The sequence below is a fragment of the Rousettus aegyptiacus genome, unplaced genomic scaffold, assembly GCF_014176215.1.
Source record: "Rousettus aegyptiacus isolate mRouAeg1 unplaced genomic scaffold, mRouAeg1.p scaffold_m13_p_12, whole genome shotgun sequence".
Classification (NCBI taxonomy): Eukaryota; Metazoa; Chordata; class Mammalia; order Chiroptera; family Pteropodidae; genus Rousettus; species Rousettus aegyptiacus.
Window position 1 is genome coordinate 45,935,467 of NW_023416287.1, and position 25,546 is coordinate 45,961,012.

Sequence of the window (25,546 nt, forward strand, 5' to 3'; positions counted from 1 at the left end):
TTTTACTTCTTTTCCAATCTAGATGTCTTTTATTTGCTTATTCACATATTTGTCTAATTACTCTGGCTAGAACCTCCAGCAGAATATTAAATAAAAATAGTGAGAGCAGATATCCTTGTCTTGTTCATTATCTTAGAGGGAAAAGCATTCATTCTTTCACCATTAAGTATGATGTTAACTAGTTTTTTCATAGATGCCCTTTATCACATTGAGGAAGTTCTCTTGAGCTTCTAGGGTTTTTTTTTGTTTTTTGTTTTTACCATGAAATGGTGTTGGATTTTGTTAAATGCTCTTTCAGTGTCTATAGAGATTATTATCTGAGTTTTGTTTCTCATTCTATTGCTATCATGTATTTCATTAATTGATTTTTAAATGTTAAACCAATCTTGAATTTCTGGGATAAATTATATTTAGTCATGGTGTATAATTCTTTTTATAGGTTGCCATATTCAGTTTGCTAGTATTTTGTTGAGGATTTTTGCATTCACATTCATAAGAGAGATTGCTTTGTAGTTTCCTTTTCTTGTGATGTCTTTGTCTGTTTTGGTATCAAGGTAATACTGTTCTCATCAAGTGAGTTGGGAAGTGTTCCCCCCACTTCTATATTTTTGGAAGAGTTTGTGAAAAAATGATATCAATTCTTACTTTAATTGGTAGACTTTAGAAGCCATCTGGACCTGGGCTTTATATTGTGGGTAGTTTTTTGATTACTAATTCAATCTCTTCACTTGTCTGTCCAGATTGTTTATTTCTTCTTGAGGTAGTTTTGGTAGTTTGTGTCTAAGAATTTGTTCATTTTATCTAAGTTATCTAATTTTGATGTGCAGTTGTTCAAGGTTTCCTTTACAGTCCTTTTTATTTCTATGAGGTCAGTGGTAATGTGCCCTTTATTACTGATTCTAGTAATTGGAATCTTTTCTCATTTTCTTTTTCAGTCAATCTAGCTAAGAGTTTGTCAATTTTGTTGATCTTTTCAAAGAACCAGGTTTTGGTTTCATTGATATTTCTTTGTTATTTTTCTATTCACATTTCATTAATTTTCACCCTGATATTTATTATTTCTATCCTTCTTCTTGCTTTAGGTTTAGTTGCTCTTCTTTTTCTAGTATTGTAAGGTAGACCTTTAGATTATTGATTTGAGGTCTTGTTTCTTTCTTAATGTAGTCATTGACACCTACAAATTTCTCTCTAAGCACTGTTTTAGGTGCATTCCAAAGTTTTGGTTGTTCTTAATTTTAATCCATCTCAAAGCATTTTCTGATTTCCCTTTTGATTTCTTCTTTGACCCATTGGCTATTTAGGAGAGTGATAATTTCCATATATTTGTGAGTTACCCAATTTTTCCCCTAATTTCATTCTATTGTGGTCAGGGAACATACTTTGTATTACTTTCATTCTTTAAAATGTATTGAAATTTGTTTTATGGTCTAACATAGCTTATCCTAGAGAATGTTTACTTGTGTACTTGAGAAAAATGTATATTCTGTTGTTGGGTGGAGCGTTCTATAGATGTCTGTTAAGTTTAGTTGATTTATAGTGTTGTTCAAATATTTCCTTGTTGATCTATTAGTGGTTCTAGCCTAGTTGTTCGATCATTAATGAAAGCAGGGTATTGAAGTCTGTCAATTTTTGCTTAATGTATTTTGGTGCTCTGTTATATGTTTATAATTGTTATATGCATATATTTTTTATTGTAAAATATTCTTCTATCTCTAATAATATTTTTATTTTAAAGTTCATTTAATCTGATATTAGTATAGCTTTCTTGTGGTTGCTGTTTGCATAATTATATCTTCCTCCATCTTTTAACTTTAATTATGCCTTTTTTGTTCTTTTATTTTTACTTTACTGCTTTTGTTTGCATAACTGAATATTTTCTAATGTAGCATTTTAGTTTCTTTAATGATTTTGTCACTATATTTTTTAGGGTTTTTGTTTGTTTGTTTGTTTGTTTGTTTTAGTGGTTGCTCTAGGGTTTCCCATATACATTTTATCAGAATCGGCTTTAGATTTATACTAGCCTAATTCCAGTGATGTATGGAATTTAAAAAATTTTAAAATAAAGTTATAAATAATGTTTCAGATAAAACTTGATTTTTTTTTTTTTTTGCCAATATTATATTACTAAAACTAGTGTCTTTGGACACTAGTTCAAAGATGCTAAGTTGGAATCTTCAGTTTTTAATATACTTAATTGTAAGAATCAGCTCAATATCTTGTATATTACAAGCAGGAGTTTTAAATATAGTAGAAGAAATTAATTTAAAAGTTACTTCTTTGTAACTTTCTCTGGCAATATTAGGCTCTTTTTCAATGACATTTTCAGAATTGAAATCTTTTTTGAAATATGTCTTTATATGGTATATTTTTCATCTAAAATATAATAGAGATTTCAATCATTTGTTACTCTAATCACTGAAAAATGGTAGTTTTTTTGTTGTGAACTGTATAGGTAAAGCTTAATGGATGCTGTTGTAATTCTCATATCTGACTTGATAACTCTGAGGCTGCAGTAAGCTGATCTTTCTGTGCCTAATTTGCCTCTGTAAAATTGGGATTATGGGAGTTGACTTGCCTAGTGCTATGGATCTGTATTAGATAATCTCTTATGATCTTTTCATAGATGTCTATTTATAAACTCTTCTTAGTTATTTTATATATTTTTAGGTGCTTTGAAAGAATTTTGATTATTAATGTTGTATAACTGAATGTCCTCTACCTTATGGGTTAAGTCAGAATAAAGGTTGTGAATAGTTAGCCTACATTATATAGGTGGTTACTTCAGAGCTCTGCTTTACCTGGGGAAATTTGGCCCAATAGTTATAATCCTACAAAATAAATTAAAAATTGCTTCTTCTAAAAAGAAAAAAAATGAACATTGTATAATTTAGTTAAAACTGTAAATGTCAGTGGCATTATAACAACATCACAATTGAAGAATGACCATTACTTATCAAATCTTGCAAGGGAATAATTTTAATACCATTAAAAGAATAGTGTTAGGAAGTTTGTTTAAAATATTGTCTTAAGGTTTTAGGTTGAGATCTGGGAGTTAAGTCTTTATGAATTTCAGTGTCAATGATTTTTTCCCAATGTTTCTCAAAAAAAAAAAATTATGATTACTAGGCAGAAAATAGGAGCAGGGGTTATACTTCCAGTTCCTGAGAGGAGTGAACATGCATAGCAAATGAGAGAAAGAAAGACATTGTGTTCCATTGATGACTATTGAGAAAGGATCAGGAGGACATAGGAATTCGGGTTAACAGAACAGTTCAGAGAAAAACCTGAGGGAAAGACACAAAGTTTAAGGAGTAGAGCCCTACCTATACCCTTTCACAAAAATTACCAAAGCAAGGCTTAAAGAACAGCTAGAAGGTGCTATTCATTCCTTATTTAATTGAATTAAAAGGTAAGTCTTATTTAGTGTTGATTACATGTTGACCTTGGAAGAGAAATGAACCTTTCACAGAGTCACAGGAGAATACTAGAGCCAAGAGAAGCTCCAGATTTTGGCCTGTATGTTAAGGGAAAAAGACAGCCTTTTTTGAGCAATAAGAAAAGGCCATCTTTTTTGTATAAAGTTCAGCAAAAATTAAATAATGAAAGTTTGAAAAAATATTTTAACTTTGTCTCATCAACAAAGTATGACTTCAGTCTGAAAATGGATTATTTCTCTTTAATTTACACAACCCAAACTCGTTTCTTAAAAGTTTTATTGAGAATTCTACATTTTTCAAGTAATTATTGCCAAACATCAAAATTTTGCTATCAAATAAAGATATTTCTATGCCTCCTTTTGTTTTCTATTTCCCACTGGAATTAAGAAGTAGGCTACTGCTTATTCTAACTTTTGAAATCTGATAAGAACTAGGTAATATGGCTTAAAAAGAGGATCTGGAAACTTAGGATGTAGGAAGTATATTTGAATTACTTTTGGCAACTAGCAGTAATTTGGGATAAGTCACTTAACCTCTGCAGACTCAAATTTTCATATGTGTCAAATAGTGGCTTGGCCTAAAATTGAGGTCTATGAGGTCTTTTCCAAATTGAATCTTCTTAACTAATTGAAGCTAATACTTCTTTGTGCATTCAGAATCAGAATACTCTCTCTCCTGATTGGTTTAAAAATAATTGTTTCAAAAGAAAATCGCCCTAAGAACATGAAACGTGACTACCATTTGGCCTAGTATTTTCCAGAGTCCCTCATGAACATACTGTTTATATATTTTAATTTGTTCCTTTACTTTTCCTGATTTTTTATCAGTGGATATGTAACTTGATATCAAGTTAGGATAGGATAGGAATTAACATATTAGGAGTTGCAAAATAAAAATGTGGAAAGCACTGGTTTAGGATAACTTAATAAAAGGCCATTAATGGATATTTTCTGAATGTTTTCCAATAAATGTATATCTTTGTTATATGAAAGAAAAAGTCAATATGAGTTTATAGGCCAGAGGAAAACAATTTTGATGTGTGATGTGTTCTTATCTGGCCTATGCTAGTTCTTCATATAAGGAAGGCCACATGCTAGTTTTCATGACTAATTTTAAAGCTTTTTGGTTAATATTCAATCTGATTACCAAAACTACAAGAGATGAGTTTCAAATTGCATTTAAGACTGTTGGTGGAATTAGCCCCCTTAAAGGAGTGACAAATTACAATGCTTTATTGGGGATGGAGTCATATAGATCACTTTGAAGGTAATTGCTATGGGGAGACGACCAGTATGGTGAAACAAATGCCAGTGAATTCACAAGGACCAACTGAGGGAACTGGAGCATCACATTATTTATTTAAAGTATTTAAAACATCAAAAGCTTAATCAATCATATGGGTATGTATAAATTTTAAAGCATCTGCTTTTTATATACTCTGGAGGAATGAGAGCTGAAGTGTGAGGATTTTTTTCTTGCTCTGTGAAAATTGAGAGAGACATTGTAACATAAGTAGAAAGAGCTGAATTAGTCAGGAGGCCTGGATTCCAGTTCCACCGCTTTCATTTACTAGTCTTGTATTTTGTCATCCGTAAGATGGGGGGTAATAATATCTGACCTTCAAGTTGTATAACTGAAGAAAGCACTTTGAAAGCATAAAATCTCACTATAAAATTATAAAGTATTATAATTTGGGGCAATGAACATTTAGGTTATAACATTGAAAAAAATATGCTGTTCCATTTTTTCCTTTTTGGTGCACTTTTCTAGGTGAATGTGCCTCTTAGGAGCAGTTATCTGAGAGTGTCTGGGATAAGCTTGAGCTGCATAGGCAGATTGTGCTCCCCGAAGGCCATGCTCCCTGAAAGACTCAGAGCAGCTCACCCAACACGTCCAGAGTATGAAGCATGAAGTACATTTATTCTGCAAAAATGATAAGTAAATATACAATAAGAAAAAATCTCAAGGATTCTATTTTTTTTAATGAGTACAACAAAATCAATGAAAACTAAAATTATATTCAGAGTAACACATGCCACCCTTTTTCACAGATTTACGGTGCCTTGAAAAAGACTTTAAATGTTGATTTAAATTCTTTAGATGTTTTAACTATTTAGAACAATTTTTTTAAAGTGATGAAAGCCCAGAATAAAAAAATAAAATCAATGACAGAAATTGGGACAATTTACTGTACATAAAGGTATTGAATCTTTCAATTAAAAATGAGAAAATGGGAAGGTGCCAAATTATTCCACAGTATTCCCTAACCCCTTTGAGACCCTATTTACCTCTGATAGACTTTGAGTTGTCAGAAGCCACTTTCTAAGAGTCGTGATAGATGGTGGAACTTATCAAAATTTCAAAAGGTTATGATAATCATATAAAAAATACTGGAATTATACTGTCTTTGTACAAAAAAGTGTCGAATGTTCAGGTTATATAATAACTAGATTTATAACAGAAGATACTAGTATTCTAAAAATTTACCTTTTATTTTTTTCTGCATACAGAAGGAACATCAAACAATAGTCTATTTGTCATCTTGCTTAACTATTCCATATAAGCTCACAAATGCGATAAGTTTACATAGGAAAGGAAAAAAACGATTCCGAACTTTTCAAAGCATTCATAATAGAATTTTTTTCCTTAACTAAATGATAATTTTTAAAAATAACATTTTGAAAAGAAAAACATAGCACTGAATCACAGTGAGGTTATATACAATAGAAGGGCTTTTATGAATTTGTATTTGGCAAAAAAAGAAAGCCCACTTTTTAAAGGTAAGGTGTGAATTTATTTCCTTTCTTCACTTGTACTCTTTCCTTGTTATCGTTGCTTGGAGATTTATTTACTGCCCTATGCCTGGGATAGCAAATGACTGGCTCATGGATTCCTCCTCAGTCAATTAATTCATTTAACTTGTTTTTGGTAGTAAGAAGGTGGAGTAAGGTAAGGACAAAATGATACTGATTTTTGGCTGTAGCCGTAGAAGTGCAACATGGCAGCAATATCCCATGAGGCCAGAAGATGGTGGTAGTGTTAATAAAAGGAGACCATTTTGAGGCTTTCCTGCACTTTTGAAATTATTTTTAAGCCCTCTGTGTTTTCAAAGTCCACATGGGATCTAAACTTAAAATAGCAAATTTTGAAAATGTTTTTCCATATTTTTAATAAAGAGGTTTTATATATCTATATATCTATCCATCCTGTTTATGTCATATAAGGAATTAGACCTCAGAGCTTTGGTGTGCGTATGGATAGTGCAATTTTACAAATGAGATTATGATATCGATAACTAAGTAATGATGTGGTTTTCTATCTCTTCTAGTGAAATTATAATAAGCAGCCCAGGGAGAAGCTTTCTCTCTCCCCCTCCCCCTTTTCATATCTTACCTTTCTTTTATATTCTTTGGTTTTTCTTCTCCCCACTCCTGTGACGTGTACTGTGGTACCTTAAGCATTAATAATAGACTGTTGTAACTTCTGCTGCAAGATACAATTGTTGAGAGTGCGATATCTAATACTGTTCATAAAAATGCCTTTAAAAGATTAATTGGTTCTTACTATGTATTTCTTACTTGGTTAATGCTTTCAACTTTGTAAATTTCTCACACAGGACTAGCATCAGAGTGGAATGTCAACCAAGGAAACTCATTTACCAATGAGTGATTGTTTTATCTAAGGATTATGGTTTACTGCATACTTTAAGAGTTCAGGGAGACCCGGGAATATTTTTTATTCTCTGGCTAATTGCCCTCAGTTTAATTTTGCCACTTTGATATCACTTCCATATCGTATGAACAGTCTGGGTTAACTGGCCTATGATGACTGTGGTCATTGGAGACATCTTACTGAGTTGTAGGAACATTACAAACGAATCCGAAAAGATGCTGAAACCAATGTCTGCAAATTATTTACAATATACTTATGTTCCAGGCTCTGACCTATGTATGACCTTGGGAGAAGTCAGTAAGCAAAACTCATAAAGAACCCTGTCCTCATGGGACTTACACTTAAGTTTGGAGTGGAGGAGGTGTTCAGAAATAAACAAGACATCTAAGAAAATTATACAGTATGTTCGTGGCGATAGTTATTAAAAAACAAAAACAAAAAACCAAGGCAGAGCAGGGAACAAGGATGAGGACAGGGTGAGCCCTAAGGCAGCACCCACCAAGTCCGCTGGTCAAGAGAAATCGTCTAGTTCTGGAGGAGGCGGGTCTGGGGCTCCTGGGTAAGGTCCCAGGGAAGGCCGCAGTGGTAGGCTGGACCGCCCAAGTAGCCCGAAACCGGAGCGATTCCGTGGACCTTTATCCTTTTAGGAATTTACTCCAGGCTGGGTTAGAGACCCGAATCACACTTTCGTCGAAGCAGTCCTTGGGGGTACAGTGACATTGACCGCTCTGCACCGGTGGCGACGGCTGAGCGCGGTCCAGGCCGCGGCGCGGCGGCCGCCGGACGCCGTGCGCGTGCGGACCCCGGGTGAGCGGCGGCGCGGCCCCGGCACCGAGCGCGCAGCTGGCGCGGGGCGGGACCGGCGGACGCCATCGCGTCGGCACCGACGGGCGGCGGCCGCAGCCTCGCTGGGGTCGCTGCGGCGTCCTCGCCCCCTGCGCTCGCCCGCAGCCGCCCAGACGCCCACCTCGGCCCCTGCCTCGGCCCCCCGCCGCGGCCCCCGCGGCGGCGCGCGCGGCCTGCTTGGGCGGGGCGGTTCCGGGGAGGAGGGGGCGGCAGCTGCGCGCCGATGCGATGCCCAGGAGCTGAAGAGGCGCCGGCGCACGGCGCGGCGGCCGAGCGAGGCGTCCAGCCGCGGGATGGCTCAGCCGACCGGCCCGGCGGGCGGCGAGGGGCCGCCGGACGCTGGGGCGGCCGCGGGCGCGGCCGGGGGCCCGCCTGACGCGCTGAGCCTGGAGGAGATCCTGCGGCTCTACAACCAGCCCATCAACGAGGAGCAGGCGTGGGCCGTGTGCTACCAGTGCTGCGGCTCCTTGCGCGCCGAGGCCGCCGGCCGCCGGCAGCCCCGCCGCCGCGTGCGCTCCGCCGCGCAGATCCGCGTCTGGAGGGACGGCGCCGTCACCCTGGCGCCCGCCGCCCACGACGCGGGAGAGCCGGCCTCCGCTGCGGGTGAGGCCGCCGCCCGCGGACCCCCGGCGCAGGCCCCCTTCCCCTCACAGCCCCCGGCCCTGCCCTTCCGCCCCGCGACCCCCCGTCACCTACGGGAGGACCCCCGCAGCGGCTCACTTTTTTTCTTTTTTACCCAACTGACTCCAGGCCCTTGAGTCCCAGCGACCCCCGACCCCTCCCACGGGAGACCCAGGCCTGGGGCCCACTGGGGAAGGCGGTGCTGGCGCCTTAGCGGAGCGGAGTCCCACGTAGGTTAGAGCTTGGGGTGGGGGGCGGGCAGAGGCACAAAGAGAGGATGTGAGGAGGGCGACGGAGTGGGTCTGGATGTGTCTGGTCTGCGCCCCACTGCGGGGCCGCGGACCTGCTGAGGGTGCCGGTGGATTGTACGGACTATTATAAGACATCTGCCCGGGGCTTGTTCGGGATATGATGTGGGTTGGATCTTTTTGATAGGTTTTGCATGCATACTTAACCTGATTAGCTGTTTATTTGTGGTTGTATTTGTGATGTGAAAGGTACTATATAAAAGGCTCATGTGAGATCTTGTCAAGGATAGTTAATTTTGGTATCAGGAAAATTACACCTTTCGGAATGAGTAGTCCACTAATAGTATTTTTAAAAAATAGGCAACAATATTATTTTAGTTTGAAAATATAAGGAAATCTGAAATAGATTTCTTCTATTTTGGGAAAAATGGAAGAGCCTAAATAATGATTTTTAACTCCTGAAAGTTGTAAATTAAGTACTATTTACCTGTATATTAAAATTCATTGTGATGAAAAAACAGGCTTGTAAAGTAAAAATTCGACAGGATGTCAGATAAAATGGATTTTAGGTCATTGTCTAATGTAAATTCTTCCAGATTGTCACCTACACATCAACATACAGCTAGGGCCTACTCAAACATTTATTTATGATGTTGATAATAGGTTTCTCCTATCAGTTTTTATCTAATTTGGGCTTTGGGAGGCAAGTCTGTTAAAAATATAAAAAATAATCCGCCCTCACTTTTAGAAAGTTGATGGAAGTGTCAAAATGCTTAAGGTAAAAGATATAATTCAGAACTTAGTAAAAATGACATTTAATGAAAATCCTTATCTAAATTGATTAAATAAAGAAGATTATGTTGTCAGTTCTTTTAGTTTCACCAGAACATCATTTATTTTTAGTGTCGGGTAAACAAATTTTATAATTTTTATTTAAAGCCAGTCTTTATGATTCTTTTGAAATTATTTCAAATGTTTTTTATAGTTTATTTGATGTGTTTATTGCTTTTAAACTTGGACTTTATATTAATGGGAAATACTATGATTTATCTATAATGTATTATTATGTTATGAAAAGATATATTTACAAAATAGAGCAGCCATACCTTGAGATCTGGTGTTTCAAGGGGAAAATGGTTGTGTTCAACTTGCATCTAGAAGCAGCATTGGTGGTGGATTTCCAGAAGGAACAAACCCCAGTTGACTTGTCTCTTGAACTTAACCCCTGAAGAATGTAGTTTAAATTATGTATGTGGACCTACTAGTTGTTGTCAAAGACTGTTGGATTCTGGTGGTAGTTTTTTTTTGTAAAAAATCAGAACCTTATATTGAAATAAATTATTATTTTTTGCATTATTAATATGAGCGATAACATGTTGACCTTAATTTAATATCCTATCTTTATGGAGAATAGTAGAGTTGTTTCCTGCAGCAGCAGTAATGGATCTGTAATCCATCTTCTTTGTATTTCTGCTCATGACCTCTGCTGCCAGTTGAGGGGACAGCCCCGTTAAAATTGTTGATATAATCTTGGGCATTTTAGGGCCTGTTGATTAAAATCTTTCTAAAGTTCATACTAAATTATAGTTTGTATTAGTTCATTTCCTCCTAGGATTTAAGAGTATTTGCACGGCTGTGAAGCCACAATGTCTTCCGAACATTTAATCTTGATTCTTTTTTTTGGGGGGGGGCAGTAAAAATAATATTTTATTCTATACCCTCCCTCCCTTACAACCCCTAGTATGCTTTTCCCCTTTGTTCCCACAGCAGTGGTTACAATCAGGAAAAAAATAAGTTTCAAGGGGCAAGATTTGGGGGCTGGGGGTACCAGTAAAAACTGCCAAATCACAATAGGAATTTTTCAAAATAGGTTATTCCACTTAGCATCATCTTCTCCCTCATCTTAAGGTTCTGGTTTTTGCTTCTAACCCCTTTCCTCTTCACCAGGATCATCTTTATCTTCATTGTCTGCTTCGTGGTTATAACCTTCTTCCTCCTCCTCTCTCTCTCCACTCACATTCTCCTCTTCACCTTCTCTTCCTCATCTTCATCTTCTACTATCTGAGAGTCCTCCTCACATTCTTCCTCTCCTTGTCCTCCTTGTTGTCCTGTGGGCCCTTTAAGCCCTCACATGGGAGTTAGGGGCCTCCTTGTCATCCTGGTGGAAGCCATCAAGATAGGTGAGTTGCATGAGGAGCTTGAACACATTTTCTCTGGTTACCTTTCAGTTGAAAAGGTCTAAGCTCTTCTAACTTTTCAGTGGCTCTCTTGTGCTGAGGTCTTTAATTTTGTTGCCACTTAAATTTAGATGTGTGAGGACAGTTAACTGCCAATAGTTCCAGACCCCTTTAGATTTCTGTTACTGCTTTGTTAAAGCTTCTTAGATTTAACTTTGGTAAGTCTGCAACTTAGGTAAGACCTGTGTTGACTACTTAACTACAGTTCCTCATATTTATCTATGAAGCCTTTGATTTTGCCTTCATTTGACAGACCATTGTCCAGGACAAGATCTTTTACGTTAGAGGGCGCCGTGTTCTGCACCTCTAAATGAATCTGTCTATGTTCATCTCTTGCACTTTCTCTCTGCAGGGGCTCCCGCTTTGGTGGAGCTCAGTCAATAAACCCTGAACCCACAGCTTCGTGTTTCAGGACTTTGAAGTCTTAACCAGCTCCTCTTGGTTCTCTAATCTTGATTCTTAAAAATACTGTTTAATTTGGTCCTGTGAACACTCGTGTAGTTTTTTTTAAGGAAAAATGGTAATTGTGACACCTTCATTCTAAGAAGCACTTTCATTCTAAGAAGTATTTTCATTCTAAGGGGTTTAATGTGATTATGTGTTCTTGGCATTCAACAGCATTTATATTTTCACATGTTATCCATTGACTTATTTTCTAAGTGGAGGTTAAGGGAAAGTTAGGTGACTTGCTCAAATTCACACTGGTAACTGAGTCAAATCCAGGTCTTTTCAACTCTAGACATTGAAATACTGTGAAATGAAATAGATTTGATTTGAATATGGATTATGATTCCTCTCCTTCCTAGCTGAGTGTCCTTGAATAAGTTTCTTAAGCTCTGAGTCTAGCCTTCTCATCTGTAAAATGAGAACAGATCACTTTCTTCACATGATTGAAGGTTCAATGAAATGATATATGTAAAGTGACTAACTCAAGGCTTGGATTGTAGCAGGTGCTCGTTAAGTTTTAGTTCTCTTCTTCTCCAAATCCTCTGGTCCTTTAACACCACCATGGTGCCTTTGGTCCAGCTGTTTGAGACAAATGTCTAGGTCAGGGTTTTTCAACCTTGGCACTATTGACATTTCTGGCTGATAATTCTTTGTTGTGGAGACTTTGCCTACACAGGATGTTTAGCAGAATCCCCAGTCTCTACCCACTAAATGCCAGTAACACCCTCCCACCCCTACCGTGACAATAAAAAGTCTCCAGACATAGCCAGATGTTCACTGCAGGGCAAAATCTTTCCCTGTTGCAAGCCGATAGATGATGAGTGGTGCCCAGGATTGTGTTTAGTGTGGAGAAATGGATTGTGGCTCTTATTCTCAAGCAAGTGAATCTTTCAGCTGGCCACTCACTGTTCTACCTGCTGTTGAGCTGAATGAATGAATGGTATTAATTCTTACCACATTTGGTCCAATGGGAAGATATAGCATCTCATATACTTTCCTGACTTGTTTTGGGCTTGAATGTAGTAGTAATTGATTTTAGTTCTTGTTTACTTTTAACAGTATTGATATACCTAGAATATTCACATTCAGTTTGAATTAAGAAATTAGAAATACATTATAAGAAAAGTAGAAAATGATGAAAGGTATGAGAGGCATGTAAATGAGAGCAATATTGGAAGAAAACAATGAAGAATGAGTTATTTAACATTCGGCTAAAACTTAGAGCCATATACTAACATGGCCATGAAAGTGTGATATAGGACTGAAGGAACTAGGTTAAAGAAAAAGGAAAAATTAGTTCTTTAGAGGATATCTTAAGAGTTAAAATGATTAGGTTTGAAAGGATCTTAAAATAGGCAGTATACTTTATGAAGTATTTCTGTGATGACAGGAGGATATGTTGCTTAGAATCAAGAGGGCTTATGATTTTTCTTAGGAGGCTTAACATTTTTGTTTTCCCAGTGTTTATGTACTTGTTGTAATGAGACCTCACTGTTTGGTAAGAGCTTCCTATGTACAGGTTGATGAAGTTTTCACTTTCACACTGTTAATTAATGAGTTAAAGACATTCAGGCTCTTGATATACAAGCTACTGTTTGTCACCAGTGCATTTAACTGGCATTTAGAACACATTTTGGTATACATATTCTTTATAAAGTAGTCATTAGTGGAATTTAGGTTATATTCCAGATCTTCACAAGATTAGAACACTTTTTTTCCTTGGATGCCACAAAGAACTAGTAATAACAATAGTATTAGATCTTAGAATCATTACATGGTCTCTGCAGCCTCTTATGCCTTTATATTTTATTTTTTTAATTTTTATCTTATTTTATTATTTTTTTAAACACCTACAGCAACTGGTATTCCTTGGTGGAATCCCATCCAAGTACTAGCCATGCCCGACCCTGCTTAGCTTCTGAGATTGGGCATGTTCAGGGTGGCATGGCTATAGGCCTCTTAGACCTTTAAAACAATCTGACAAAAATAACTTTTTTCAGGTTTTGGTTTCAAAATTTTTGATGTACCTTTAGCTTTAGATGTATAAAGAACATTAAAAAAAGTTATGACCACAGTTTGATTTAAAATAATCTTAAGATTGGTGATAGATTTTCCTCTGAGGAACAAGCAATGAAAGCCTGAGTGCATGCTAATAAAGGGATCCCCCAGTGTAGGGAACATTTGAACTTTGGGATCTGAAACAAGGGTATGATCAATCAGTTTCAGTAAGATTCATGCTAATTTGGTGGAGGAAATGGTCTTGGAATAATATCTTATTTGATTTCAAAGATGTTGTTTGTGGAAAAGGTTGAAATAATGAAAACATGTTTAAAAAATTAAATTTTGTTCTCTCTTTGTATATTTCTTGCACGTTTTCATCCCGGTCATTAAATGAAAGGAACACTTGCAGTATATGTGTTATATGTCCAGGGTAGAGGTTGGAGGTGGAATGATGGTATTCAGGGTTGATGAAATGCCTTATAATTACAGTAGTAGGTAAGAATTATTCCATTTGAACAATACATCCAAATTTGTAGAGTTAATTCAATTTTAAAAACATGCATTGAGTTCCTTCTGGTTGTTCAAGTTTTCATAGATGATGTAAGTGTAAATAGTTCTAACGTTAAAGAAGAGGAAATAAACACAGTGATAGATTGACCGTGAAGCTAAGGCAGCTTTAGCTTTAAGACCACTCATTTACATAGGCCCCTGGGAGGGGCTTTAGCAATATGTTTAGATGGTCATTTGCAAAATTAAAATATTTTAGTCGTAAGTTCAGGTTGCTGTAACTTTCAACTCCTGTTGACTCTCCAACATAATTCCACTTGGGTTGTGTGGGAATGGCTATATAATTTTGGGAGAAATTTTGGAATAATGCGTTTGTGGTTTTGTCTTCTATTTCTGTATTTCTGTCTTCTGCAAAGGAAAAGAGTAGAAAGAATTTAGTCATACACAAGATATTGATATTTAAGTAAGTTGGGACTCTGTTGGGAAGCCATTAGCCTCACTAAGAGTTTCTACTCCACTTTAGTAGAAAAAAAACTCCTTAATCTACCAGGGACTCTATGTTGATAAGAGATGATAAGTCACTCTACCTTTTTTATTTGTTAGGGCCAAATCACTTTCCTGCATTTTAAGTTCTGTAAAACGACAACCGTTTGCATTCCACTTCCATAATAGTATCATGGGAGCCCTATTATATTTCCTGTTTGCTTCCTGTTGGCTAAGTAAAAAAAAAGAGAAGATAAGAAATTATCCTCTCCCAGATATTTGTTTAAGACTATGAGGAAAATTGTTGACTGTTACCAAGTATAATGGGTTTTTTTTAGATAAACTTTATTTTGAAATAATTTTAGATTTCCAGAGAAGTTGGAAAGGTCTGCAGAGAGTTTCTGTGTTCCTCTCACCCACTTCACCTAATGTTAACATCTTATGCTACTGTGGTATAGTTGTCAAAACTAAGAAGCCAACGTGGGCACATTGTTATTAACTAAATAGCAGATTTCTTTTGGATTTCTCTAGTTTTCTATGAATGTCTTTTTTCTGTTCCAGAATCCCATCTAGGATCCACCATTTTGCATTTAGTCTCCTTAGTCTCTCTTGGTCTGTGGCAGTTTCTCAGACTGTCCTTGTTTCCTATTGCCTTGACTATCTTGAGGAGTACTGATCAGGGATTTTGTAGACTGTCCTTCCATTGAGGTTTGCCTGATGTTTTCCTGACTAGGCTGGGATTATGCGTCTGGGTGAAGAATACCAGAGAGGGAAAGGACTCCTCTCATCACATTGAATTAGGACATATGATATCCGCGTAACACCACTGGTGATGTGAACCGTTTTTGCCAGGTTTCTCCCTTAAAGAGTTACTACTGTTTTTACCTTTTCTATACTCTGTTCTTTGGAAGGGCATCATCGCTAGGTCAAGCCTGCATTCAGGAGGAGCCTCTTCCTGGAGGGGTGAAAATCTACTTAATAATATTTGGAATTCTTCTTTAAGGAAGATTTGTCCCTTCTCCCCCGTTTCCTTATTTCTTCAGTCATTTATTTATATCAGTCTGGACTCAGGCATATTTTATGCTTTGGTTGTTTTCCATTACTATGTTATTTATTTTGTTGCTCAGATTGTTCCAGCTGTGGCTATTGGAGACACTTTTAGGTTGGCTCCTGTGTCCTTTGATATGCAGCCACCCTTTTGTGTTTTCAAGCACATCCTTGCTTTCTGGCACTAGAAGATACTTTAAGAGGCTTATTATGTATATTTTCTGCTCCAGCCCTAGAATCAGACATATCTTCAAGGAGCTCAGTGCTGGTATGTTTGTTGCTACTGGGGTGGTTTTGTTTTTAATAAAGAAGAAAAATAGAAATGTTAAAAAGTTTAGTTATTTTTGGTGTTTAAACTTTGTTAGATTTGGGAAGTATGTCTTGCTGGTATTTGGCTTTTACTGGCATGCCTACCACTGTCTGTATATTCATTTATTCATTCAGCAGATAAAGGAACAGAACATTATTAGCATCCCGGAAGGCCTGCTTGTGCACCCTTTGAGTCACCAACCATCCCAAGAGTCACTACTATCATGACTATAAGTTTTGACTATATTTGTACTTATAATATAGGCCAAACTTCTTTCTCTGAGCTTTGTGAGATTGATCTATATTACTGCAGATATATATAGCTTGTTCATTTACATTTTAGTATCATATTCCATTGTATGAGTAAACTATAATTTGTCCATTTTACTCTAGATAGACTTTACTCTAGATAGGTTTTAGATCTTACATTTGGATGTCTAGTTATTGGATTGTATGAGTAATGCTGCTGAGAACATTACTAAACATGTCTTTTGGTGAATAAATGTAGCATTTGTGTTGAGTACACTCCTAAAAGTGGAATTGCTAGTTCATAGTATTTGTGCATGTTCAGCATTAGCAAATATTGCCAAAGTTTTCCAAAATGATGCATCTCACAAACTTTAAAAATTAAAGCCATCGGGCACATTAACACAAATTTAATAAGGCTTTGATCAGTGTCATATGTATGGAAAGGCCGTATACCTAATAATAACAGGATTTCTTAACTCATTTTTAGCTTCTGAAAACTATAATTCAAATATCTTTATGCTACCTGTGCTAACGCATTTTTTAAAAAATCGAGTCTGTTATCTTTTTCTACCTTCTCCCTAGCCCAATCTAATTGGAAGTCAAATTCCTATCTAGTAATGCTTCCTTGTATTTCTTTTATTTCTGAGAGATACAGATATATATAGATAGAGTTGACAAGTAGTGTTGGAGTGCCACTGACCTTGGCCATGTCTCCTGGATTTTAGTGAAAATACCATTTTAGAAGAATCCTCTGGTTTCATTTGTTGATTTTACCAACTTTTGAGTGCCTTGTAAGTGCACTGTACTAGATGTTGAAGATAAAAAGAGGAATAAAGTGCATGTGTACTTTCAAGAAGATCACTGGTGCATAAACTAACACAGTAAAGTACAATAATTTCAAAATAATAGAGACATACAGAAAACTATGTGAGCCCAGAGGAGAGAGTGACTGACTCCGCAGGTTTCACAGAGATCTATTTTCCGGATGTTCTGAAGGGTGAGCAATGGGGTGAAAAGAGAAGGATATGTTAGGCAGAAGCAACAGTAAGTACAAAGGTTTAAAAATGTGGAAATACTATTCAAAGAACAATAGTACATGGATTGTAGTATGGCAACACCACCTACTTCTTCATACACTGCTTCCTCAGTCATTGCATTTTGCTGCTAAATTTATAAGCAGCTTCAGACTTCTCAATGGGGTGCTTCAGGTAGCCACTACCAATTATTTGGAGTTGTCATGTGAGGTTGGACTGGTTTGTCTTCTCTGCGGTGGGCATCCACTGTGCCTGGGGCATAGGATGTGTGTGGGAGTGGTAGAGAATGAGAGAGGCTGGGAAGGTATGTTGGCGGGATCAGATCATGAAGGATTTTTTGTGCCTCACCATTGAGTCTGTATTTATAGTCTGTGTAGACAGTGGAGAGCCATATAAGGATTTTAGCAGGAAAATGATGTAAACAGATCACTCTCTTTGTAAAGATAATTATGGGAGCTTTGTTGAACATGAATCAAACTGGATAAAACAGGGGGCAAAGACACAGTAGGCACTTCATGCTATCATTAGATCTCAGTAGCTTTTCAGTTGCCTAACCACTTAGGAGTAATATGGCTGTTCAGGCAGGAGATGATGGAGGTCTGAATGAGGGCAATAGGAATGGAGAGAAAAAGATTAAGAATCATTTAGGAAATAGAACAGGGGTGAGAAAGAGGAAGGAAGCTTCTCAGACTTCATGCCTGGGTTCCTGCATGGTAGGGAAGGCAGGAGGGGCAGGATAGGGTGGGAAGATGATGACTTGTACTTGTTGGAAATTAAATTGGCCTGGAAAGAATATTTTCCCTATGGAGTCATGTTGATTCCTACTAATCCTTTGTTCTTCTAGAAGGTTGCAAATTAGCTGTTAATGTCACATGGTAACATTGAAAGAACAGTTGGCTGCAGAAGATGTGGTTTTGAGTTTTGGCTCTGACACTTTATCATTGCTAAGATAACCTCAGGCAAGCCATGTAACCTTTCTTACTCCCTATTTATCTATAAGATGGAAAATATGTGCAGCCCTTTTTACAAAATTGTGAGATTCAAATGAGGAAATTTATGTGAGGGCATTTTGTCAACTCATACATATTTGCACACACATGTTCTCACTGAGCTGATCTTCCCTTTGTAAAAAAAAAAATATTTCAAGATACTTTGATTCAGGATTGATAAAGAACTTTTAAAACAGTCTTAAATAAATGTTTGGAAGTCCACAAAATAATTCTTGAGGTTGAAATGATCTAAAATGCCATCCTTCATTCTATCTTTAGTTGTTATTTCCCTTAGGTCTATACTAACTTTTTGACATGGATGGTAATGGGCTGTCGAGAGTCTAGCGGATGTCAGGAGAATTAGTGTTTGACCACCATTTACAGTTTTAAATGATTTGCATGTTAATATTATGTATTCTTGAATCTAGCTTTTCCTTCACTTTACCACTTTTAAACCAGTTTGATATTCACTTATTAATAATTTAATTTAGATTATTAAAATTCTTTGTGTGAGAGAAGGGAGGCTTATTTACATTAAAAATAAATATAATGTAAGTATACTTTCCCCCCTAAATTCTTGGAACCAATTTCATTTGAGACCTGTAAGATAAGACATAGCTTAGAAACAGTTGGCCTATTTATTGCCTGATGTGTATAAAATTAATTTTTTTTGGTAGAGAGTGATTAAAGTTCATTAAAAATTTGATCTTTTGTAATTAATGACATGTCTTCTATTTATAATTTAAAGAACTTAGTATTTTATTCATCAGTATAATAAACATGTATAACTTATGAAATTTATTACAGAAAGGTGTTTCTTGAATGTATACAGTAAAGGTTAAACAGCTAAAAATGTGCCTACATAGTTTCTATAATTTAAATCAGATAAAGGGTAAGTAGTATGTGTGGATAAGTGGCTATGGATGGCAGTTATGGTGTTGTTTCTAAAGGAACTCAAGGTTGAGGATGGAAGTACCTGAGATACCTCTCTTGGCAGGGTTCCTCTTGGCTAGGATGGTCTCATACATGATCAGATGTCAAAGTGGCAAAGGAGATTCTAGGGGGAATACACAGCGGTATGTATGAAATGGATGAAAACAAGAATTCTTCCATTGACGGGAAATATTTGGGATTGGCACTTGCTAGTAGACCTCTTTTTGTGATTTGGCTTGAGGAGGTTCCCCTCCAAGTTCTCCTTGTTCAGAAAACGATACAGTCCTGTGATCTCGGTGTGTTTTTGAGGTCTCATGATATTTAAGTACAATTAATGTTTGAATTAATATCACATGGGAAAAATTTTAATCCAAATCCATACTATTTACAGAAAAAACTACAACTCCCATCATTTCATCCCCTGGCATAGGAGTGTCAGAAATGCGGCTTCAGCATTGTCCCTTCTGTCAATGGCAAATGTTGCTTAGTGGTCATGGACATCTCAGAACTTGCCTTCAGATCTTTTCTGAAGGTAGTATTCTAGACCACCGAGACTACCATCCAATTAGAATTGGCACAAGAAAGGAAAGCTTTTTGCTATGCAAGCTTTGGGTTTTGCCAAATTATGGAAAATAAAAATATTTGAGTTTTGTTGAAAAAAGTTATGCTGAAACAAAATTATTTTTCAGTGGAAAATACTTGACATTTAATAGTATTTGTTCTATGAGATGATATTAACTTTTAGTTAAGGATACTGAATAGAAAGAGAAAAATAACACGAATAATTAAGAAAGCTTATCTTTAAAACTTTCATTTTAGAACAGGATCAGTTATAACTTGGTTACTATATTACATAGAATAGGTTGGAAGGGTTTGGGATCTGGACCAAACTTACTTCTAGTTTGTAGGGGTGGCAGTGATGGTGGAGAGACCTAACCTCATGGAGAGACAGAAACCAGGGATGTCAGTTCTATAAAGCAGTCAGCCCCCAAGAAGTCCCATTACAGGGATTGATCATCTGATGAGCAAGCAGAGCCATAAAGGGCAGACCGTAGCTATAGAAAAGATCCAGTAAGTGATCTGTGCTGGGGAAGTCTGGTAGCTGGTTTTAGTCACTGATGTTAATGGTCCAAGGGCTAGACTTTAGGCCGTAGGAAGGTGACTGGCAGTAATAAGCCAAGGCTTGCTTGCTTTTTAATCCTTTTTTTTTTTTTTTTTTTTTTTAAGATACGGGATTGAGTTATAGGCTATAGACAGATTAGGCCTCAAAAATAAAGCAGGAGCCCATGTTTCAGAAGTGAAATAAGGTGATTTATGGCAAAGGTGACTTGAGGCTAAAGAGGTCCTAGGGCCTGGCTTGGGGCACAGAGGGTAAGATGATTTCAAGAAGGGAGAGTCAGGCTCTGAGGAGGGCCAGTATTCTCCTTAGGATTTCTGTCATGACATATTGTTTATGAATGATGAGGTGAATGAATATTTTTTCCAAGACTGACCTGGAAACCCACCTTGAATCAGTTTGTGCTCTTGCTTAATGTTCTCCGATAGCTTTTCATCATATCTAAACTAGACCCCAAACTCTACTAACCTATTCTCTTTTTACTGTCTTTAAAGGCCTACGCGATCTATGCTTTACCACATGTAGCCTCTTGGTTCTGGAACAGGTCCTTCCCCCAGCTCTGCAGTTAGCTGCTACCCAATTTTAAAATCTCTATTTAGATGTCATCTTCTCAAGGAGTCTTCATGCTGAAGTTTCTACTCCAGTGACTGCTAACTACCTTAATTTAAAAGTGTCATTCATCTATATGAACATCAATGATTTTTTTTTTTTAAATTGCCTTAATTTCCATCAAATAGTTATGTGGTTCATCAGAATTTGTGATTCACTGAGGTGAGGCCATTTCAGAGAGTATGCTGTATAAGGTCTGATCCTGAACATCCAAGGCTATCACTGGCCCTTCTAATGTGTGTTTACTGAAATATTCTCCTTGGTAATTTATTGAGCAGCCCTGTTGAATAGAATTATCTAATTATCAACATTTAGGATTTAAAATGCCTGCTGAAGATGACATTGTTGTTTTAGTAGATGATTTCTTTATGTCATATGTTATACTAGAACTAGTTTTTTAAAGCCTTTCTATAGCAATTTATAGGAAGACATTGGTTTTAGTATTCCCTGGGAGCTTGTCTAATAAATCTTAAGAGCTTATTAGATATTTCAGATTGAGTTAAAAAGAAAGGTCTAAAACACAGCCTTGATTCTTTTACGTTACTAAAATGCTCATTCCTTTTGAAAAACACTGAACTGAAGTTTTGTCTTGCTATGTAAATCATCCCTCTACCTTATATATAAATACTTTGATAATGTTGAAATATTTTGAAACTTAATGTTTAAATACCATTTCAGATGTGTCCTTTTACATCATCAGATAGTTAATCTAGTGTTCAAATTAAACTCAGTAAAAATCAATAAATCAATAAAGTTATTGGAAGAACTAATTCACTGCATTAAATAATCTAAAATCTTGGTTAGGCCTACCATTGGCCTAGGTTACTGGAATAGTAAAAAGTGAAGCCATGGGATTTTAGAATTTAGAGGGAGTCCTTAGGTCAGGTTCTATAAAGAGAAGTGGCCAACCTTTGAAGAAAGACTCAAGAATTGTCAAATGAAAATCCCTCGGTGCTATACTGGCAGTTTCCAACTGTTAAATCAAGGACTGCATTTCCCCATTTTCCCATATTATAAATGGTAGGTAGGTAGCTGGGACAGCACCCATGCAGTACCCCCCACTAACCTTAGTGATCCCTGCAAGTGGGATTGCAGGATTGGGGTAACCACAGCTACACCCACGCTCGTGATAGGGGGTCAGGAGCCTTGGGAGTCTCCTTCTCACTCTGCCATTTTGTGCAAGTCATTTGACTCCTCAGGCTCAGATTACTCATCTCTCTAAAATTAATGGATTGGACGAGATCCTTTCCAAGGTTCTTTTAAGCTCTGCTGTCATGTAATTGGGATTTTCGGACTCCTGGGTCAAAGTCTGAGCAGGGATTTGGGTGGCAGGGTAGTGTAGGTGGGCAGGCACTTCAAACTTAACCACCTTCCCATATTTCCATGACTTAGTCACCAGTTCAAATTGAATAACCAAGAGAGGTTATGTGCTCTCACAATAAGTTTTGGTATTCTTACAGGAAAGCATTTTCAGTTTTATAATGGAGGTTATTGAAAAAATCTTGTGTCTAGTCCTCATGCCCTTTTGATACCACTCTATCATTCTTCGAGCACTTCAGTAATTTCTGGTGCAGACAGATGTTCCAGTTTACCATAAAATTTCCCTGGACAATTATCTTACAATGTCCCAGTCCTGGAGTCAGCCAATTTCCTTAGGAGTCCTGGTTCCTTTAAGGAGGAATGGGCCATGTGTGCCCTTGCAAAATGGATCGTTTTGCTTCGCCCCATTTTGGAGGGCAGAGCTAGGAAATATGTTTTTTGAAGTTGGGTAATACCTCTAGTTCTAATTCACCACCACAATGCTCTTCCTCTTTCGCACATTAGGTTTGTATAGTCTTCCCTCAGTTGGTGATTCCCCAGATATCTCTGTATTTACTTATTTGTCCAGTGCTACAATAAATACAAAAGTTTCAGAATTTTCACTAACACTACTATCAACAAACCTACATAAAATTCTAAATTCCTTTGTAATTCTCTTTCCCTTAAGAATAGATCATACTGAAGATGTATATCCATCAACTCTCAAAGAGGTTACTGTCTGTTGTAGCTTGTCTTGATACCATATGTTTCCCTCCCTCCCTCCCTTCTTCCTCCTATACATAGTAGATACTCAGTAAATGTTTGCTGAGAGGTAGTCTGAGCCCTTCTTTGAGCTGTTCCTGTTGACAGTACTTTCCTAAGTTAAATTAATTACCATTTCTATAGGAGTCAAATGCAGTTGATCTACCAAAAGCACTAATATTTTGAGCAGTCATAAATAAATAAATAAAAGAATATCTAATATATATAACTGTATAATGTATCTTTTATAGCAATAAATAAGTTACATATAAAACCCTAGTTCATCAACCCATATATATTAAACTCATTTTACCTGTATATTCATGTAATCTTTAATTCTCTCGTATATCATTTTTAATTCACAAACCTGGGGTTCCTTTTTTTCTGGTCTCAATTTCAGCCAGTATTTCACATTAAGATCATTAGGTCATCACAAATTGTGTGTTTCAACTGTATTTTTCACTTAAAGAGTTGGGAGCCATATGAAAAACATTTATGATTTTTTTTGGTGGTATCATCATAGACTTTAAGGTGTGTAAATTCTAGTTAAGCACCAAAAAAAATCACAGAGTGATAGAACAACCCCTGTGGGCTGGGTGAGTGGGCGGGGGGTGGGGGGGTGTTGCTTAGTAAGCTGGAGAGAGCAAGGAGATAGAGGGAAGCTAATGTTGGTGGAGGAAAAGAGATGGGAGGGAGTGAATGTATATTTGAACTTAGGACAATGAAATTTGAGAAGTATTGACTGGGAAATTATAATTTTTAGTATCCAATATAAATGTTAGCTATTTTTTTTTTGTTAACACTAACAAATGAGTCTCCTTTAAAATAGCTGTTTTTTAAAAAAATTTTAAAAGGATGTTTTAATCACCCAAATTGACAGAAATATATAACTACATGTTACTTGGTATTATGTCTTAGTGATGAAGAGAAAATATTAATGTTGGTGTAGGCAAATATTGTTTAGTTATTCTTTAGGGGATCATCTATTAGAAGAATTATAGATTATATGTTTTTATGTAGTCTTATGTTAAAAACAGTCATCATATATTAAAGAAAATGGGAGTTTGGAACATTTCTGTTTTCATCAATTTGATCACTGTACCTTTAAATTGGAACTATATTTGCAGAAAAGCCCGAGTCTTTTAAAGATTTTTAAAGGCATTTCAAAGTATTTAAAAAGTACTTTTAAAAAGTTTTTTAAGGTATTTAAAAAAGAAAGTAAGATTTTGAAAGCATTTTTATTTTACTTTCATTAATTTGTATGTATGCATATTAAATATGTGTATGTGTTTTAGATCTTATTATAATTAAGCATATTCTTCCCATCTTTTTCTATATTATTTTCTTATGAGCCTATGTAAACTTAAATCTCTAAACACAGCCGTCTAGACTGGTCGTTTCAGCACCTTTTATTTGCATAGATTTTTCATAAATGTAGCCACAGCCAGAGTATCTCAAATATTTTTATCAGTGATAAAAAAGCGAAAATTGATTCAGTGCATAGAAGGAGCTGGCTAGGGCCTGGGTTGAGGGCAGGCTGGAAGAAGCATGTTTATTTGGTTTTGGACACCATAACCAAGCTATTTGGGTTCAGCCTCTGGGCAAAAAACCTTTGTGGGTTGGGCCAAGAACAAGGCCAGAGAGATTCCCAGTGGTGTCCATGACATGCAAGCAGAATCTCAGTGACCAGTTCTACAATACCAGGTGCTGCAACTGTTGCCATGTTCACGCTGAGTCTATCATCCTGGGGACCTGGAACATGGTGGTAAACCAATTGATGACAATTTTATTGACTGTGGAGGTAACTCATCCAAACTCAATGCCAGCTGCCAACAGTCAGTATTGAGTCATTGGCAGTTACTATTTGTCTGAGATAGATAATGCCTGTGGGTTTTTTTTTTTTTTTTTTTTTTTTTTGCTATCTTAGTTCTTATGTTTATAAATCAGTTCAAAGCTGATGCATGGAGCAATTTCTTATCAGGTGGGTTAGCTTTTACTGTTCTTTTACCAGCTTTTTGACTTCATTCTCCGTTGCCTGGTTGCTGTTAGTTCTCTCTTATTTGCCAAGAATCAAAGAATATCTGGATCAATTACCTGTTTTTCCTTATAAAAATGACCTCTTGGCATTGAACTCTGTCTGCCTCCCATTCATTGCTCTTGTGTTCTTTGCCTTATTCATAATTTTTAAGGCTTTCTAATTATCTGTGTTTGGAACTGCTAAACACACACATTGACAACAGAAACATGCCAAAGATTGTGTACTCTGCTTTTGAAGTACCACCACATTATGTTTTACCAATCTATGAAATGGCAGTGAAGATGCCTGAAAAAAAGAACCTTCACCTTGTTAAATGCTTGCTTGAAGAAATTCTGCCCTTGTCATAAACCTTATACCAGCTTTTGGTCTTTTTTTTTTTTTTTTTCATTATTTCACAGAATGCAGCAATACAAGGCTCTTCAAACTCGTTTGATGTAAACTACATTTTCCTTTGTTTAAGCATTTTCAAATACTAACAAGCTTTTGAACATCTATTAAAAGTCAATTTTTTTTTCTTTTTGTTTTTGGTTAACTGTTACATTTTTGTAGTTTTTGAAGACAATTTAGGTCAAGCAAGAGCAAAGAGCCATTGTTGTCTTTAATTGGGGAGTGAGAACAGGGTATTCTATACACATTTTTTTCTTAACTTTGCACTTTCTTT

At 36.8% G+C, this 25,546-nt stretch overlaps 1 protein-coding gene and 2 pseudogenes across 2 annotated transcripts in view; 2 read left to right on the forward strand and 1 right to left on the reverse strand.

Annotated features, from left to right (window-relative positions):
* The first annotated feature begins 7,977 nt into the window (after positions 1-7,977).
* Positions 7,978-25,546, forward strand: part of SPIRE1 (spire type actin nucleation factor 1) — a 196,878-nt gene continuing 179,309 nt past the window's right edge. Inside the window, exon 1 of one of the 2 annotated variants that reach the window (XM_036229822.1) lies at positions 7,978-8,558. In XM_036229822.1, the coding sequence (XP_036085715.1) occupies positions 8,249-8,558 (310 nt within the window). In that variant the 5' untranslated portion in view covers positions 7,978-8,248. The remainder of the gene's footprint in view (positions 8,559-25,546) is intronic. The other variant, XM_036229823.1, reaches the window with a different exon arrangement.
* Positions 8,596-25,289, forward strand: LOC107497707 (annotated as a pseudogene).
* On the reverse strand, positions 10,728-13,407 carry LOC107497693 (annotated as a pseudogene).